Genomic DNA, 17566 nt, shown 5'->3' with positions numbered 1-17566 from the left:
AAATTAAAGGTATCTTATATTATTAGATATATTATTATAAAACATGCTTTAGTTAAGAAGTTATTGATACTTCAAGTGCGAAATAATAACATAAAACATTAATAAAAAAAATACACTTTTAAGTACTAATCAGTATATGATAGACCTTGCTATGAATATTGCAATACCCATTGAAAATTGTTTACCAAGATGCGTGTCAAGAGTCAATAAAATTCGTCCTTACTCTGTCATCCTAATAACAGTTTTGTCAAATGGTTTATGAAATAGAAAACATAGTTAGTTATTTTTTTATATCAATTACTACCCTTTCCCCCCAACCAAAATAAGACATTATCCTCAATGTTTTAAGGTAGAAAGATAGAGTATAGAAGACATCACCTGAAACACCGAACACTGACAAACCTGAAACATACTTAAAAAAATATAAGAAATAACAAAACAAAATAATTTGCTATTGATAAAACCAAAAGACACAAGGATTCATAAACAAAGGCTCAAATCCAATCTAAGATTTTTATGGCTTTTTTTAGTTGACTAATTTATACGACTCATGGAGGGATCAATTATAGAGGTGAAGGATTGTAGTTGGTCAATCAATTGTTTAATAGTAGCAGCATAGATAATGATTTTTCTTGCCAAAGATGTTAGAAATTCTTAATCCACAGCATGATCAAGAAAAGACAGCAACTTATCATAAAAACTATTAACATTTAATAGACCTATGAGTTTATGGTGAATGTGCAGTTAAGCCCAAGAGAAAATATAAAAAATCTCTTCCAATATGCCTAGATCACCTAACCAAGATGATTTGATGATTCTAACAACTCTATTTCCTTCATAAATTGGATCCACCAAAAACACAAATATTTCTTATGTAATGACTTGAGGGACCTGTCATTTCTTCACACTTCTATATTTATTGAATGTATGGGATGAGTAAAAATGAAGGGAAAGAATAGAAGATTCCATAGATGAGAAATTGAAAATGCAATCATACCACCTATATATAGGCCAACTAGAGTCTCACTTTCTCTCTATTTATTTATTTATTTTTATTTAAAAAAACATGTGTATGGATAGATAGTTGTGATTGTGGTTCACACCTTCTCTTCATTTTACATCCAAAAATGGCTTAAACACCCTTTATGGGTCGGGGATAGGCTTTTTATCCAGTTTTCTTAAAAACTAGTAAACATGGTATTTTATAGTCACATTCTCAAGACTAAGTCGACTATGTTCTTTATGAAATTATGGTCATAAATCATGAATTGCACGATGCACATCTCCACTATAATGCGTCTCAAGAGTCAATAGAAGATTATGTAAAAATCCCTTACTCAGACTATCCTTAATGAATTATATTTTATCTTCACAGTTTACAGATATCATTTCTAAAGGACAATATGTTGAATTACAAGTCCGTTTGGCACATCTGTGATAGGCTTTCAGTCGTTTTACACGACGTTTCTTTGTGAAAATGCTTTTACCTATTTCAGGCATATGTGAAATGAAAAAGTTAGAGCACTCACCTAATAATCGGACCTTTGCTTCAATTAGCCAATGAATATCTTCAAGAATTTCATGATTCATTGACAACCTCAATCTTGCACATCTAGCATGATAAATTTTGTAATCACATTCTGAGGCAGAACAGGAAAATATTTTTTTAATTTTTCAAAAGTAATGTTCATTTTCAAATGAGAACTGGAGAAAAGATTCAAAGAAGTGAGAAAGAGCAAAGGATTGCATAAATATATACACGAATATCAGTTATTATAGAAAACTAAAAGAACGATTTAAGTCACGGAGTATCGTTATCCGCTATTTTCAGGAACTACAACCATCCTTGTATTTATACCTTTAGGGTTATACACAATATTAGAGTGGAATATACTACAAATGATAACTATTCCTATATAAGGTATTTATATATATAAGGAATCTAATCTAGTCTCTTTCCATATCAAATATGAGCTTTGTATTTGTACATTTTATTTTAGATATGTGTTATTGTTATGGTTTATTATGAATTATAGTTATGATTTATTGATTGGTTATTGTTGTGTATTTATACAATAATTGTAGGCTTGAAAATTATAACAACAAACCAAAAAAATTATGAAAATACCAACGATTTCATCGAAAAAAGGAAATTTTTTGGAATATCTATTGGCAATTTAACTGGAATCTTCACACGCATTCTGAAACTTTTGATAATACCATATATAATGTTTGGGGATTTTTGATGGAACATGCGGAAAATGTTATACAGAAAATAAGTTGTCAATGAAAAATAGGCGACAAAATCTAATTTTTTGGTGGGACTATTTTGACAACTATTCCATTAGCATTTTCAATTTATGAGGGAAATGTTGACAGAACAAAAATTCTCGATGAGACACTTTTTAATGACAGGTTTTTATTGTCGATTCCATCGGCAAGTAAAATATTCTGTCAATATTTTTTATTTTTCTAGTGGTAATAATCTGATCAGAAGTGTAGCTCAATATGGAACTAGCTGCATGCAATGAAGTGTACATTTAAGTATTAAAACAGCATCAGTTGCATCCGCGGAGTGAATATTACCATGACGGATAGTGGTAATGAAGATTTTTTGTACAAAGAAATTTGCAAGGAACAAGAAAATATGGGTGAAGAAGAGTAGAGTTGCATACTTCTAAAAAATAAGCCTTAAGTAGAAGATAATTTGTCCCAATTTAAGACGATTTGTTGGAACTTACGGCTTAAAATGAATAATAAGGTGGCTTGAATTGATCGGTGAATTTAATTAAGTAAAGAAATTGCTCTATTCCTAAGAAAACCCTTATATAATTTGAATAAGATGTGAACTTTGGCTTGACATATATTTTCTAGTTGGATATGGATTTGTGTAGTCTGAAACTGATATTTTTGTGTGTGTTTATCTTGCAGAAAAAAGAGATAGGGACGACAATAATATAGAGTTGGCCACCTTTTCTTGTGATTTTGTCAATAAAAGAATTAGTTTGGTATTTTCTAATGAGTGATTTTGGATATAATATGGCCATAGGTTTTGGAGAGTGAGGTGTCCATGTGTGGTTGATTTGTGATTGTAAACCTCAATATTTGATAGTGAAGTTTTGTAAAGTAGGCTTTGCTGAACCATTTTATATTTCAAATCCTTTTTATTTTGTATTATTATTTAATTTGCTTGAGTTTTGCATATCATAGTATTGACACCCTGAAAGTTTAGAGCAGAGTGGAGTATCTTCAAGAATATCTTCTATCAAGGGTTCCAAGAATTTGTAGGCCAATGACCTTACCCTCAATTAAACCCTACATCGTCTTACAAGTTTTATCATCATCATTTTCTTCACCAGGAAGCTTTTCATATTATTAATTGATCAACATGCAAGTATATGAAGATTTTTTTTTTCAATAAAAATATCTATATTTTCATGTTTTAAAAGCAAAAGTATGTTGCTTCAATCCTTTATTTTTCCTTAAGAGTACTTGTGACATTACACACTTGGACACTTTAATTACATGAAAAAAAGAAGAAGAAAAACAGCCTAATCAGATATGAATATGCTTGGATTCCGAGTCTGAGCATCATAAAGCAAAATAAGCGGACTCCTAGAGCAGGCATTTTTTCCCGCGTAGCGAAGGACAAAGTTTACAGAATCAGTGAAGAACGGCCTGCTGAATCTCTCTTTTACGTTCATTATCTTTGAGCTCGTGTATCATTTACATCAGATGCTCCTTGATCAGACATCTTTGCTCGATTTAGATAGGAAAAACTACAGAAACGTAAGAGGAGCATAACTCAATATTTGCAACTGGTCCAGGAGCTAGTATGGACCCAAATCATTTAGTAAGAGAACTTGTTCACATGAAACGGGGCATTTTCTTAACGTCAGCAACAGAACGAGATAGAGTCAACTTGCTCCTTAAGTCAACAAGGGGAACCTAGAATGAGTTGATGAAGTTTTAAGCTTAGTTGAGACCTTTCCCATTTTAGCAGAGTTATATATAGCGCAAGTCTGAGTGACTTAGCTGGTAAGGATGCATGCAAGTGAGCTTGTGGCTGCACTTTCGTAAACTGTGATGAGCCATGAAAAAGAAAGGAAAAAGGGAGGAAATGAATTAAAGTTGGACTGGACTCACTTTGAACTAGGTGTTGCTTTTATGCTCTTAAAGAATGAGCATCAGGTTCTTATCTGCATATATAATTATGTAGTTCTTGGAGATTTGATGCTTAAAGGGACCGTAAATTATTGCTTTGAGATAAAGCCTGTCTTCCATAGTAAATTATGTCATAGGGATTCCTAGAATCTTATGCATGTCTGAGTTTTGTTTTCCTTCAATATGGTTGTCTGATTTGGGTTATTTTCTTTTTCTTGGATAATCAATTTGGGTTATTTTCTACTTTGGTAGAATCCAAACCTGTGTAGTGGCGGTCCTTGATTAAGACAAGGATTCTCACTTAATTTTAGCAACCACTACTACTCCTACGCATTCCTAGGACCACCTCACAAAAGCAGGTGTTGCAACAATCACACGAACACCCACACTCACACACACACACCCCCAAGTGATACAGATTTTGGTTGCAGATGCCCGATTAAAGGGAGGGAAAAATTCTTAAGCTTCATAGATTTCAAGAACACAATTAAGGAAGCCAGAGACTATTTCTCAGCTCCAATACATGCCTGTGCTTCTGGGAAAGGTCCTTGGATCAATGTCAGCCTAAAGCTTATTGTTAACTCAAAACTGGAACCAAGAGAAAGTGTTTGAGGAGAAGCCAGGGTCATAGGAAGTCAAGATCCACGTTGTCTTTGTAATTACAACTTTCTGTCAATATCCACCACCTAGAAAGATGAACAACAAAATTCTCAACATGACCGAAACTTCAAGCCAACCATTTTCATATGCAAAGAAATCAAATGAAGCAGCGAGTTAAATTTGCGTACTGTATTCCCTCGGTGTTCTGCATTTAAAGCATTCCATCCTGCTAGCATAATTATGGACTCCACATCCCAATCTGTCCAATAGATTATTATTAATCAAAGAAAAGCAGTAGGGTACCATGAAATTATAGCAATAATTTGTTGCCAACAAACATTGAGTGCTAATTGCGTGCTATTACTTCTCCCAGTTATAATTAATTCCTTCTAGAAAAGTAAAACCATGCAATAGTGACTGTGCCGCTTCAAACAATCATTTCTGTTTTCAGTGAAAAACAAAACAACCCTTGTTTCGAAAACAATCGTCTGTGCGAAATGCAGGAGAATCACAATAATGTTTTCAAGAACATATGTTACCAGCGGAATGTAATGTTATCTGTGTTCTAAACCAGAATCAGATTCACAATGTGAACTCACCTGGTGCAAATCCAATCACCAGTTTTCCATCCAGGAGGATCACTTCCATCAGATCCATAAGCGTTGCTTCCATACCCACCTGCAGCATGATCATTTCTTAATGCACCACAATTATAGCAGCTTGACCGGCTAGCATAGTTGTGAGCTTGACAGTTCATGGCGGAACAATACCAGTCCCCAGCCAAAACCTTTGTTGCATTGCATATGTAGGTTGCCGGATCAGGGCCGCCGTACTTAGGGTACCCGCAACGTTGGCACATTTCCCTTTTCTTGAAATTCTGGTGCTGGCATGCGCTGCACATCCAATCTCCTCCAGCTGTCCAGCTCATTTTATCTCCTACAGTACAAAACACAAGTTACAATCAGACATGCATTACAGCGCGAAATAAAAATTATAAAACATTATAGTACAAACAATTATGTACGACACAAACAACCATTAATGATGAAAAATCCATTCGCGAAACAAATTAACAACCATTTACAATGCAACTTAATTATTAGTAAAACTACTTTACGATGTCACTTCTTTTTACGACGATGAGGGGATAATTCACACAATACCATTAATTTATGAATTATTATTACAATTGAACGACCTCCTCTACTTCATTTCATGCGTTTGATGAGTAAAGACCTCATGGACCTAAAATGTAATAGAATTGTTGTTCCAACAATATATGAAACATTACACGCTTACCCATCCCTTTGTTCAGTGTTCATCGGTCCTCGAAGCCTAAGACTGAATGAGCATGCATGCTGACAATTAGACCTTGATCATCAGTTTCCTCGATTTATACTTGGTTCTAGCTGCTACTAATCAAGGGCATTGAAATCTGATGGTAAACATGCTATATAGAATTGCAGTTCTCAGGTCATAATATGCTACTATGCTCCTTCCGCTAAGCGAGCTAGGAACAGATCACCTATATGAACACGCGTTTTGATTAATTACGGGAATCTAGCTTCTTTTCTATAACATTTTATCCTATGACATGCACCATATACAGCAAGAATGCCAGATCATAGGGCTCATCAACCTGGATTGCAGCTGCACAGAACCCCATATATATATAACACGTGGTACAAGCGGTTGCTTATATATTACCCCTCTTAACGTTTATAAAAATGGGAAGTAGGAAAAAGAAGAAGAAGCTAACCTTATGTGAACGGAAGGCTTGAGCCTTGAAGAGCAATTAGCTGAAGAGCAGCGAGGTTAACACAGTAGTTGTGCGAGATTATCAATATAGCTGGTGATTTTGGTGCATGGGTTGGGAGGCATTATATACTTGTTCTTCCCTGACAGCACGAGTGGGGCCATTGATGGTATTTTCTCCCCTTATCATTATTTTCCTTTTCTTCAGATGGTATTCCAAAAGGGAATGAGAGGTTTAGAGATAAGCCTGCTCTTACCAAGCTATGCCTATTCAATTATTCTTCAGCTATTATTCCTTCTCCACATATCCTCTTCTCTACTATATATGCATGGCATTCTATATGAGGGGAAGATGTTATTTTTTCACATGGCTAATTAATAAATCTTAAGCTTCATTGCTCCCATGGTACTAATTCCTCAAGCTTGAACTTTTTTTACCAGCCCCACTTGATTCTTTTACAAGCCATTTTGGCTAAATCCTATTAATATTCTCCCTCCATTACTAAGTATAAAAAAAGAGATTAAAACCAAGAATATTATTATAATTAGTTATGTGGCATATATATATATCATTATAGAATGTGGATGCATGCATCGCGGATCACACACTAGCTAGCTAGAACTGGTCATAAATGATCCAAGTTGCAAAGAAACCTTTACTCGAGCAGGTTTTATGTAGTCCAGGCACACTTGGTTGAGTAAAAAGGATGAACATAAATGTGGGATTTTGCATCTGGAATCGGTTCCTCACAATGCACATCTAATGCCTTCCTTGTATTTTGATTCCTTCTCTGCAATAATGCAAAAGCAACAGGGAAGAGATTTATATATAATGCCAACCTTTGTCTATCCGCTCGTCCATTAACTTGGCGTATATACATGTCTAGATTCAACACTACGACTACCACTGAGCATCGGTGGTACTGGCATCCATGACTGAGAGCTTGCAAGCTTGACACGTGTATATCTATACACATGATGTGCTCATTTGCTTTTTTTTTTTAAAAAAAAAGAACGACATTGATAAATCTTTCAAGAGATCACTCTTAATATTTACTTGGTATATTTCTTAAAATAATTAATAAATTTTCTTATACATTTATCAAAAAATCTAAACTAAAAAAGAAATATATATATATATATATATAATTACCAAGTCAATCGCGCTTTGTTTTGAAGCATCCCACCACTTCTATTCTATGATAATTAAATTCCGACATGGCTGGCTAGCAAAATCCCATTTGATTATCATGGGAATGTTCCAAACCATTTTATTTTTTCAGGTAGCATTTGGATTGCGGCGGACCGACGCTGGAGAGAGTGGGCAGCTGAGTTGGATGGGTCGGATAGTGTATTAAACTGCAGGTTGAATTAATTTTTAAAAACAATATTAAAAATACAGTAATTTTTAATTAAACTTAATTAAGGTCTTGTTTCTTTTTAAAAAGTGAATTTTAAAAAAATAAATTTTATAAAAATAAATTATTTTTTGATATTTGGTAGTGTAATGGAAAATAAGTTAGAAAATATTTTCTAGTTTTTTGTTATGTTATAGAAAATGAGTTGGAAAATAACTTATCAATATTTTATTTTTTTCAAATTTATTAAAATAATAAAAAAATAAATCTTACAAACTAAAAGGTTAAATGAGAATGAAATTAAAAAAATATATAATTTTATAAATTATCTCAAATAAAATAAATATTAATCAAAATAATAGAGATCAAATCTAAAAAATAAAAAATTTAAAAGATGAAGAAATTAAAATAATAATAATAATTACCATTAAAAAATTATTTAAAATGAAATAAGTAACAATAAAAAGAATGAGGATCAAATTTGATAGATAGAAAAATTCAATTAAAAAATAATAAAGGAAAAGCAAATAACAGTTATAAAAATAAGGATCAAAGTTAATATAAAAATTAAATTCTAAGGGGTGAAATTGAAATACAAATATTCAAAACAAAATAAATATAGTAATCAAAAGTTTAAGGACCAAATTTAATATAATTAGCAAATAATATAGCATTTCTAAATTTTTCACACATTTTGAAAAGTGTTTTCCGCTCAAAATAAATTAAAAAAAAAAACACTTTTCTGAAAATCAAGTCAAATTTTTCTTTAATTAGAAGGTATTTTTTATTAACCAACTTTAGTAATGACAAACAAACACAAGAAAGTTTGAAAAGTGATTTCTCGGAAACCACTTTTCAGAAAACAAACACATCCTTAGTGCATCAATTTTATAACCTCTCAGCTCAGCTATTTGTTTAACTTAATTTTTCAATTAAATCGCGTGAGAAATAACTCGACTTAAATCAATTGATTTCATGGGTTTAAATACTATCTCGATGGTCAGTAAATACATGACTTAACTTTAAAAAAATATATATATAGATAAAAATAATATTTTATTCATATTAAAACCCCCATGACCCGATTCATGAACTCTATTAAGGTTAATAATACTTCATTATAAATTATTTTTATTTAATCATATGATAAAAATATATGCTCATAAAATTAAGTATTAATATAAAAATATATATTTATTTGAGCTAATATTTATCTCTATAAAAAAAATCAATCATGCATTTTATTTCCTAGCAATTTAATTAAAAACAAATTTGCAATAAAAAAATAAAAGGAAAAGGAGAAAAATTGCTCCAGCAAAACAAAAAATTAAAAAAATAAATATAAATATAAAAAAATACTGTAGCAAATTGGAACATGTTTAATATGGATATTGAGATGAAGATTTTATTGCCAAAATAATAAATACACGCATCTACTTTTTATGCTTTGAACACTTTATTTTTATTATTAATATTATTATTATGATACGACTTCTAGACTAGTAATATAGATGCATGAAGAACGACTAGGATGCCCCCCCAAGTTCAGGTTTCTTAATTTGATATGGCAAACGTATGCTGCAACGGCAAGCAGACATTTGATGCTTGCTTGTTGACCTAGGGTTCGATAAGTAGGAATCCTAATCACCATTTTCTACCAGACATTGTGAATATTCCACTCATGAAATAAAATAAAATAAAATAAAAATAAAAATAAAACCTTATACAACGCCCCTACACTTTATTCCCTTGAATGCTTTTAGAAATGGAAATGGGTCCTGCCGCTTCAATAATACTTTGAGAATCCACTTTCACAGTTATAGACTAGATCATTGACCATGATATGCTAGAATTATATCATTTTTTTTTTCAATGTATTTTCTAGTAAAAAAAATTTTTTTATTTATATAGCGTTGATTTGATATGGCTTGATCAACTTTACAAATCCAAAAAAATATAAATAACAAATAAAAAAATCATTTAATTTAAAAAAATTCAAGACGGTTTCTATTTTTTAAAATATTAAGAAGTTAAATTTGTTAAATTCACAACTTTAATCATGAGATTGAGACAATTCTATAAAAAATAAATCAAATCAAATTATAAATCTTAATTCACAATCAATCAAAAATTGAATGATCAAATTTTAAAACGTTTAAAAAAGACAAAAAAAAAAACTACCGAAATCAACTTAAATTAACAAGCCAAACTTATGATCCATATCGTTAAACTAAAATACTCTCATAGAAAGTAAATTGAAATAAATTATAAAGCCTAATTTTAAATCCATCCAATGTTGAAGTATAAAATTGAAAAACAAAATAAAACAAGGAACCAAAATAATAACCCAAGTCAATTGGATTAACCCGCCATGTCCACGACTTGGGTCATGTGATCCATGTCATTAGACTATAATAACTTTATAAGAAGTAAATTGAAATAAATTACGAAGCCTAATTTCTAATACACCCAATGTTGAAGGATAAAATTGAAAGAAAAAAAAACAATTAAAATAATAACCCAAGTTAATTAGATTAACCCGCCATGTCCACAACTTGGATCATGAAACTAAAATAACCATATAAAAAAATAAAAAATTATGAAATATAATTCTCGATCAATCGTTAAAGGATGAAATAAAAAATTAAAAAAAATCTCAAGTTAAATGAGTTAACCCATTAAATTTGTGACTCTAGTCATAATGATAGGATAACCCTATAAAAAATAAAATTAAAATAAATTATGAAACTTCATTAATTGTAACAACCTCATATTTAAAACACAAATTAACACCCTCAAGATCATAAATAACATGAAACAATGAAATTTAAACACATACACACATACATACATTTTTAAAATAGAAATAATTGATTGTCCATTAGAACAATCAACTTATTTATATTAGCACAACTAATCAGTTAACTAGATTCTACTTAATTTCATTAGTGTCCCAAATGATTAATCAGTTTGATTGATTGAATTTGACAAAAGTCAATTTCATTACTTCTCTAATCAATTAATTTATCCAATTATTTAATAATCCTAAATATTTGATGGGTTTGTGCAGCACATCAAATGTCAATTTAGTTTCATATTTTTTATTAATTCTTTATTGAAATATTTATTTCATCATATAACATGATTATACATCAATTTCATATCAATTTAGATAAAAATTTCTAGAATATTCATAATAATTTGGCTAAAATATTCATTCAAAAGGGAGCATAATTTTTCCTTATTTTTCCACAATTCATTCATTATCGAAAATTCAACTTTCTATAAAATACGCAATTCTTTCTAAGCTTCAAAACATACCAAAGCTAAAAATAATCATGATTAAAGCAATCGACACCTTCTAATAATAAAAAATTACAAAGCAATTGATAAAAAATCTTTTTTTCACTTTTTTATCTCTCTATCTATCTAACTTCTAGCACCTTTAAGTTTAAGCTTATAACCCTTCCCAAAATTTGAAGTCTTTTTTTATTAACCTTTTAAAACTTCTTTAAATATTTGAATTTTTCTCTCTTAAGTGTTTTAATTTAAAAAAAAAACAAAAGAAATCATGAAAATTTCTTTCCTTTCTTACGTCACTAGGAGGAAGCTCTTGGCTTCCAAGAAAGCTATTATCCTCTCTCAATTATTTTTTTACAACTTCTCTTGTCTTGAAGTTTTAATCCATAAAAATTCATTTTAAATAATTATATATATATATATATACTATAAAAATTCATTTTAAATAATTTAATATATATATATATATTATTTCATTATATTTTCAGGTAATTTTTTTAATATTTTATAACGGGATCATTAGAATGTGAGGAGGGGAGCAATGATTTCTCCTCCTCAAATAGTTCTTGCTAATTACATGAGAGAAATGAGAGAAATCAAGGTCTTTTTTTTTATGTTGAAAACTTTAAATTAACTTGTTTAATTCCGATTAAAATATTATGATATTAGAAAAATGCTAGAAGTCTAACCTGTAAACTAAAAAGGAATACTCAATAAAACAAAACAAAAAATATAGTTGAACTAAAAAGCAAGAGTAGAATTATAATTAAGAGAATAAAGACAATATAAATAAAAAAAAAGTTAGTCGACCATTTGTAAGAGAAAAAGAGAGAGAAATATTGAAGTAAATTTATGGAAATTCTTGCTAAAGAATAAAAGAGAGATCAATAAAAGGATCAAAGAGGGGTTAGAAAAGAATTAAGTAAGGAAATTGAAGATTTTCAAGGTTTGTTTTGTTAAGGGAGGTCGATTTTGAAGAAGAATTGGAGAAGGAAAAGAAGTGAGTAGAAAACTTTTCTTTCTTGTTCTTGTCTCCTAAATTTAATGTGTTTAAGAAGCAAGGAACCTTGATTAGCTATCATTTTGAATTATTAAAAAAAAAATTAGTGTATTTTACATATGAGAATGTTATGTACATTATGTTTTAATGAATGAATAATTATATGAATGTTTTTATGATAGAATGAGGTTAATACACATGAAAACACATTGAGTATTGTATGAATTGAAAAAAAAAAAAAAACTAAAGCTGAAAAGTGAACTCACATCTCATAAACTGTACAAATTGGTCCTATTAGTAATATTTATGATGAACATGTATATAATGATTATTGTTGTAATTTTCATTGACATTAAAATGGCATCGTTTTAAAATCTCTAGAGGCTTAAATCTTTCAAACATGTTGGTCATACATGTTTCTATGAGCTTTAGTTGCTCTTAAATGGTTTTAATAGCATTACCAAAGATTTGATCCAAGATAGTTGTAGGCTTAATATTGCTTGAATATTACATAAATGCACAACAATATTGTAAAGATGCAAGTATATCACATCAATTCTTACTGGTGAAATATAATATAAAGATAAAACTAATTTTGAAATTCATTTAATATTTAATTATTTATTTTTAAGATTAATCAAGACTATAACACATCAAGCAAATTATAAGCATGTTATGTTAAACTTAAATGGCTAGTTCAATACAAAGTCATAAATTTCCACCGCAAGCTCTAGAGTTGTCAAAAGTACTAGTTATCTAGCAACAATATGATAGATATGATATGAGATTTTGGCTTTCATGTTAGAGACTGATAAATCTCCGGTAAAAAACGACATTTTCTTTTGTAGTTGTTGGGCACATCGGTTGAGATTTTGGTTTAAGAGATTTGTGGCATTCTGATACTGCAGTTTGAATGGCACAATGGTAGAGGTGAAAAGGCAAGAAGGCTTAAGGAATGACGAGAACACAGAGAGAACACCAGATCGCTAGATCACAAGGCTACATGCATGGTTTAGGGCATTTGGTTGTCACGTTTGACATTGAAGCTGCTGTAGAATGAATCTTTTCTGAGTACAAAAAATGTGAACCTGGTGGTAAACAGATTGAAATAAAGGTGGAACCAAAGAGTATTGGGAACCGGTGGTGGTAATGGCAGTGCAGCAAAGTCTTCACATTTTACAACAGCAGTACAAAGGCACAGTGTCTAGCAATAGAAAATATACAACCATTGTCCTAATCTCTGAAGGACAACATGCTACAACAACTACGCCCCAAACTCATATTAGCTGAAATTGGCTATTACGGTTCCTTTTGTGCCATAGCGCACAACCATATCAAGGAAAACATGCTACAAATTACATTATTCAGGGGGCTCTACTAATTTCGACACATACCTCTCAGCAGTGATAGGATGTGTAGACTCTCATCCCCTTGTGCTGGTCACATCTCTTCCTCCCCTGAACAGGGGCTCTCAAACAGACAGAATCGTCACGTAATGTAACCTCACAAATTGGTGCATTGAACTTCAGCGAGGAACTGTCTACCCCAGAAAAGTTACATTAAACCCTCTGGCAGCATCTTTTGTTTCCCTGAATGGGTTGCCTTCTGCAGAATGAACCATTTCCCAACATTACTCCACAAGTATTGGGAAAATGTTCCTTGACAGGATTATTTGAAGATCCACATTGCCAGGTACTATATGCATTATGTTTAGATGAGGCATTGTTGTTTACGCTGTCAGCAAAAGAATTGAATACTGAACTGGGGGCAGACATTCGGATTTTGTCTTCTGCTGCTGGCTCTGAACTGTCTACTCCAGACAAGTTACATTCAACCCTCTGGCCTTTATGCTGCCAGCATCTTTTGTTTCCCTGAATGGGTTGCTTTCTGCAGAAAGAACCATTTCCCAACATCACTCCACAAATATTGTCTTCTGCTACTGGATCTGAGACGGAGGTGTTAACCCGCATCCCCTTGTGGTCTTCGCATCTTTTCCTCCCTGCCACAGCTTGCTTCCTACAAAAAGTCCCATCACCTAAATTTACCCCACATGTGGTTTCATGTTCTCGGTCATTGTGAGATGGGGAATCTAGATTTGCTCCATGTGGATAATGTAAATTTCCTTGTGCGATGGATTTGTAACTGGATCCATAAACTCTCCTCCCTTTGTGTTCCTCGCATCTCTTTCCCCCTGGAACTGGTGGCCTTCTACATGGTATACCATCAACCATGATGAATCCACATATACAATCGATGTCCTCATTAATGCCATATTTATCTGTAACTAGCTTAGGCTGTGATCTGCTGAGCTTAAAAATTCCAAAGAATAATTTTTTGCTATACTCATCACCAACACCAGCATGCTTTTCTGGTGAAAGAGGCTTGCTTGCTTTGATTTTAATACCTCCTAGTTTGTGACTGGAAAATGGAAGCCATTGAAAAATATCTGGAGGTCTAGTTGTCCTTGATTTGAGTTTCTGAAGGACATCACTGGGACGGCGTGTACCATTACTACCTTTATTCCATGCATAATCAAAAGTGGCAAGCAGCTTACCTTCCATTTCCTCAGCATCCCTCTTATCTTTCATCTGTTCAACATTCACGAAAAACAGTGTAGAAAGATGAAATACATTTCCAAATTTACATGCCAAAAGATTTGCACGTATCCCTCTTATATGCCCAAGAATTTATAATGCAGGGATCAGAATTGCAGGTGGTGAATATGGATTTATCTTGTATGATATACAAGTATCTGGCACAACTGTTGATACGCATAATTCCGTCCCCTAAGTCAACTTTGAAGCCTAGAACTCTGAACGAGGGAGGATATTGAGTACTACCTCCCTGCCACCTTTGTGCTCTTATAACTATTATGCACACAAAAGAATGGAAACTAAGGAAATCTTAGACATCTAATTCAATAATGCTATTATTGAATAGAAGACTGGAAATTCTTTAAACAAACACCATGTTTGATCCTAGAAAAACATGTTTGTCCCAATAATTTCACAAAAGTTTAAAACCTAAATGATTATTCAGAGCATAATTTCAGCTGCCACTATAAATGTACTTATCATTGACATCTAAGTGAGAAAATTTAATAAGAACTTTTCTTACAGTAAAAGGCAACACTTACAGGAGCCCATCTATACACAATGGAATGGCCTCTTGAGAATATCTCTTCAAATAAACCTAGCCCTTTTTGAAGAGAATCATCTTTAGAATCATTCACATGGCCAGTTGAGTAAGTGTTACCCAAATGGGCACCTGAACGACCGTATTGCTGGAGTCGGGTTCTAACATTATCAGCTTGTCCGAGGTAAACCACCACTATGTCATCTCCGAAAAGCTTGCCAACATCACGCCGCAACAGCCCAGAGCGAGGAACAGCAATACCAAGCTCATATAGTCCCGGGCCACAAGTAGCTGGGAGATTGTGGATCCTATATCGAGAAGCTCCTTCCTTCCCCGAGAAATAGTCTTCCCAGTCAGAAGGGCCAATGAGAAGCTGAATCATGTATACAAAGAATCAACAAACTGAAAGCGTGAGAAACCGATCTGGAAAAAAAAAAAATGAAGATCCCAGATTCCATTTGGCAGGCATATTATATATAAAGCAGTTTAGAACACTTGTTTTTTCGCAGCCAATTTTCAACGGCAAGCAAGAAACTAAAAAGGTAACAAAATTGTAAAGGGAAAAGTGATCAAACCTGCCATTTGAAGAAGCCGGAGTCGTGTTTGGTTCGCTTACAGTCTTCCCTCTTCAATCTGGCACCGCCATCCATGGCCTCCCGTCCCCGTCATATTTCTGTGTGAACAAGATGACATTTAATACGCTATTCCTTTCTGTTTATGTAACAGCGGAGCCCGACCCATGATTCCGAGCCTGCTGAATTGGTTGGGTTGTGTCGGGGAAGGCCCAAATGAAAAAACAAAAAATTAAATCATGATAGCGTTGTCACCACTTAGGAGGTAAAAAAATATCCATCTAAAATATTCATTCTCTAATAAAAGATACTAATTTGTATATTAATCAAGAATAAAATATTCTTAAAATGATATTAAAAATATCTCTTATCTCAAACTGGTGCATACTATTTTTATTAATTTTTTAAGTTCATTTTCTAAATAAAAATATGTTAAATTTTACTTGGAAAAACATATATATATATAGGCGTGCGCATTGGCAAAGCCACAGTGGAGATTAAGAGAGCAAGTGCTTCCTTAATTATTTTTTAAAAACATATTTTATATTAAAATTTTAATATAATAACTTAACAAGTTTAATTTTATTTATTAACTATTAATTAATCCAAACGTCTTTTTTTTGAATTGTTGTTCCTACCTCTCTTCATTCTACAAAATTTTTCTTCACGTCATAAATTATTAATTAGTTAAATAAGTAGCCTTTTATACTTTATGTTTCATGTGTTTAGGTGATTTTTCTTTATTTTTTATATTTATTTTATTGTCTAATTTTAATTTTATTTCTTAATAATTAGTTATTAAAAATATTAGAGATTATGATAATTTATAAATTTGTTAAATTAAATGTGTGGATAATATTATATGCATATGAATATAAATTGAAATGAGTTTTGATAAATTAATATGTATTTTGTTATAAATTTCATATGAAAAATAATGATGATAAACTTACTAGTGATTAAAATTGAAACACTAAACAACTTAAAAAATTAAAGACACAATAAAAAATTAAAAAATATATATTAATATTTATATTTAATACACTTGTATAAAAACAATAAGTCAACAAAGAATTGTTGACAATAATTTCTCTAGTTTCTACATGAAAGATTTGGAAATAAATGAATAAAAATTTAATTGTATATATTGAGAAAAAATATCTTCAATGAAATTAATAATAAAGTCATTATAAAATAGTTTTAAAATATAAAAACTCAAAAAAATAATTATAATGTAAGTTTTTTTATTTTAAAAATATTTTTAAATTAATTTTACTTGACATGAGTTAGTATATACATTTCAAATTAATTTCTCTATATATAATATGTGACTATATAATATATAATATAAAAAATTTATTAGTAATTTGCTCCCTTATTTAAAAATTTTTAACTCTGCTATTTTATGTATATGTTTGAGCTTTGTTATTTTGTGTATATGTTTGAGCTTTGCCAATTTATGTGTGTGTTTTATTTGGCTCCCTTTTCAAATTACTACCAAGTTAAAGATTAAGTCTGTATTTTATATTTTAATAGTTTTTGGGTTTAATATATAATTAATTATGATTTAAAAAAAAATTAAAAAAATATATATTTAATTAAAAGTATTCCAAAATAGATTTTAATAAATAAAAATATGTCTTCATAATTGAAAAAAGCAGGTTATTTTAACACCTAAATAT

General features: G+C 31.1%; 2 protein-coding genes and 1 long non-coding RNA gene across 6 annotated transcripts; 1 reads left to right on the top strand and 2 right to left on the bottom strand.

The window, feature by feature from the left end:
• Positions 1 to 4583: 4583 nt before the first annotated feature.
• On the bottom strand, positions 4584 to 6794 carry LOC105115574 (Ran BP2/NZF zinc finger-like superfamily protein). Of its 2 annotated transcripts, XM_011012501.1 has the most exons (5): positions 6524 to 6794; positions 6064 to 6122; positions 5364 to 5700; positions 4953 to 5023; positions 4584 to 4850 (listed from the first exon to the last, which is right to left on the bottom strand). In XM_011012501.1, the coding sequence occupies exons 2-5, from the start codon at positions 6065 to 6067 to the stop codon at positions 4837 to 4839; spliced, it is 426 nt and encodes a 141-aa protein (XP_011010803.1). In that variant the 5' UTR covers positions 6068 to 6122; positions 6524 to 6794; the 3' UTR covers positions 4584 to 4836. The 2 variants fall into 2 exon arrangements, with proteins under 2 accessions (XP_011010803.1, XP_011010804.1); XM_011012502.1 differs by lacking the exon at positions 6064 to 6122 and having other exon boundaries at positions 6524 to 6788.
• A 6518-nt stretch (positions 6795 to 13312) lies between these two features.
• On the bottom strand, positions 13313 to 15994 carry LOC105115573 (uncharacterized). Of its 3 annotated transcripts, none has more exons than XM_011012498.1 (4): positions 15888 to 15994; positions 15314 to 15685; positions 14122 to 14765; positions 13313 to 13977 (listed from the first exon to the last, which is right to left on the bottom strand). In XM_011012498.1, exons 1-4 carry the CDS (start codon positions 15960 to 15962, stop codon positions 13737 to 13739), a joined length of 1332 nt encoding a protein of 443 aa, XP_011010800.1. In that variant the 5' UTR covers positions 15963 to 15994; the 3' UTR covers positions 13313 to 13736. The 3 variants fall into 3 exon arrangements, with proteins under 3 accessions (XP_011010800.1, XP_011010801.1, XP_011010802.1); XM_011012499.1 differs by having other exon boundaries at positions 13313 to 13982; positions 14127 to 14765; XM_011012500.1 differs by lacking the exon at positions 15888 to 15994 and having other exon boundaries at positions 13313 to 13978; positions 14123 to 14765; positions 15314 to 15709.
• LOC105115572 (uncharacterized) lies at positions 13656 to 14106 on the top strand. Its single transcript, XR_840364.1, has 2 exons — positions 13656 to 13735; positions 14006 to 14106. It is a non-coding gene; the product is annotated as an uncharacterized LOC105115572 (long non-coding RNA).
• Positions 15995 to 17566: the final 1572 nt, after the last annotated feature.

Source organism: Populus euphratica, unplaced genomic scaffold (assembly GCF_000495115.2).
Source record: "Populus euphratica unplaced genomic scaffold, PopEup_1.0 scaffold735.1, whole genome shotgun sequence".
NCBI classification, from domain to species: Eukaryota; Viridiplantae; Streptophyta; class Magnoliopsida; order Malpighiales; family Salicaceae; genus Populus; species Populus euphratica.
Note: the sequence above shows the minus strand (reverse complement) of the source record. Positions and strands in the feature narration are given on the sequence as shown.

Excerpts from the sequence above, each read along its gene's own strand:
- LOC105115573 (XM_011012498.1), bottom strand. The coding sequence starts at position 15,962 with ATGGATGGCGGTGCCAGATTGAAGAGGGAAGACTGTAAGCGAACCAAA. Across the intron at positions 14,766-15,313 it reads TTGTGTATAGATGGGCTCCT|ATGAAAGATAAGAGGGATGC; the intron begins GTAAGTGTTGCC and ends AATGTTGAACAG. Across the intron at positions 13,978-14,121 it reads GTTAACACCTCCGTCTCAGA|GCCAGCAGCAGAAGACAAAA; the intron begins TCCAGTAGCAGA and ends AGACAGTTCAGA.
- LOC105115574 (XM_011012501.1), bottom strand. Across the intron at positions 5,024-5,363 it reads GGTGATTGGATTTGCACCAG|ATTGGGATGTGGAGTCCATA; the intron begins GTGAGTTCACAT and ends TCTATTGGACAG.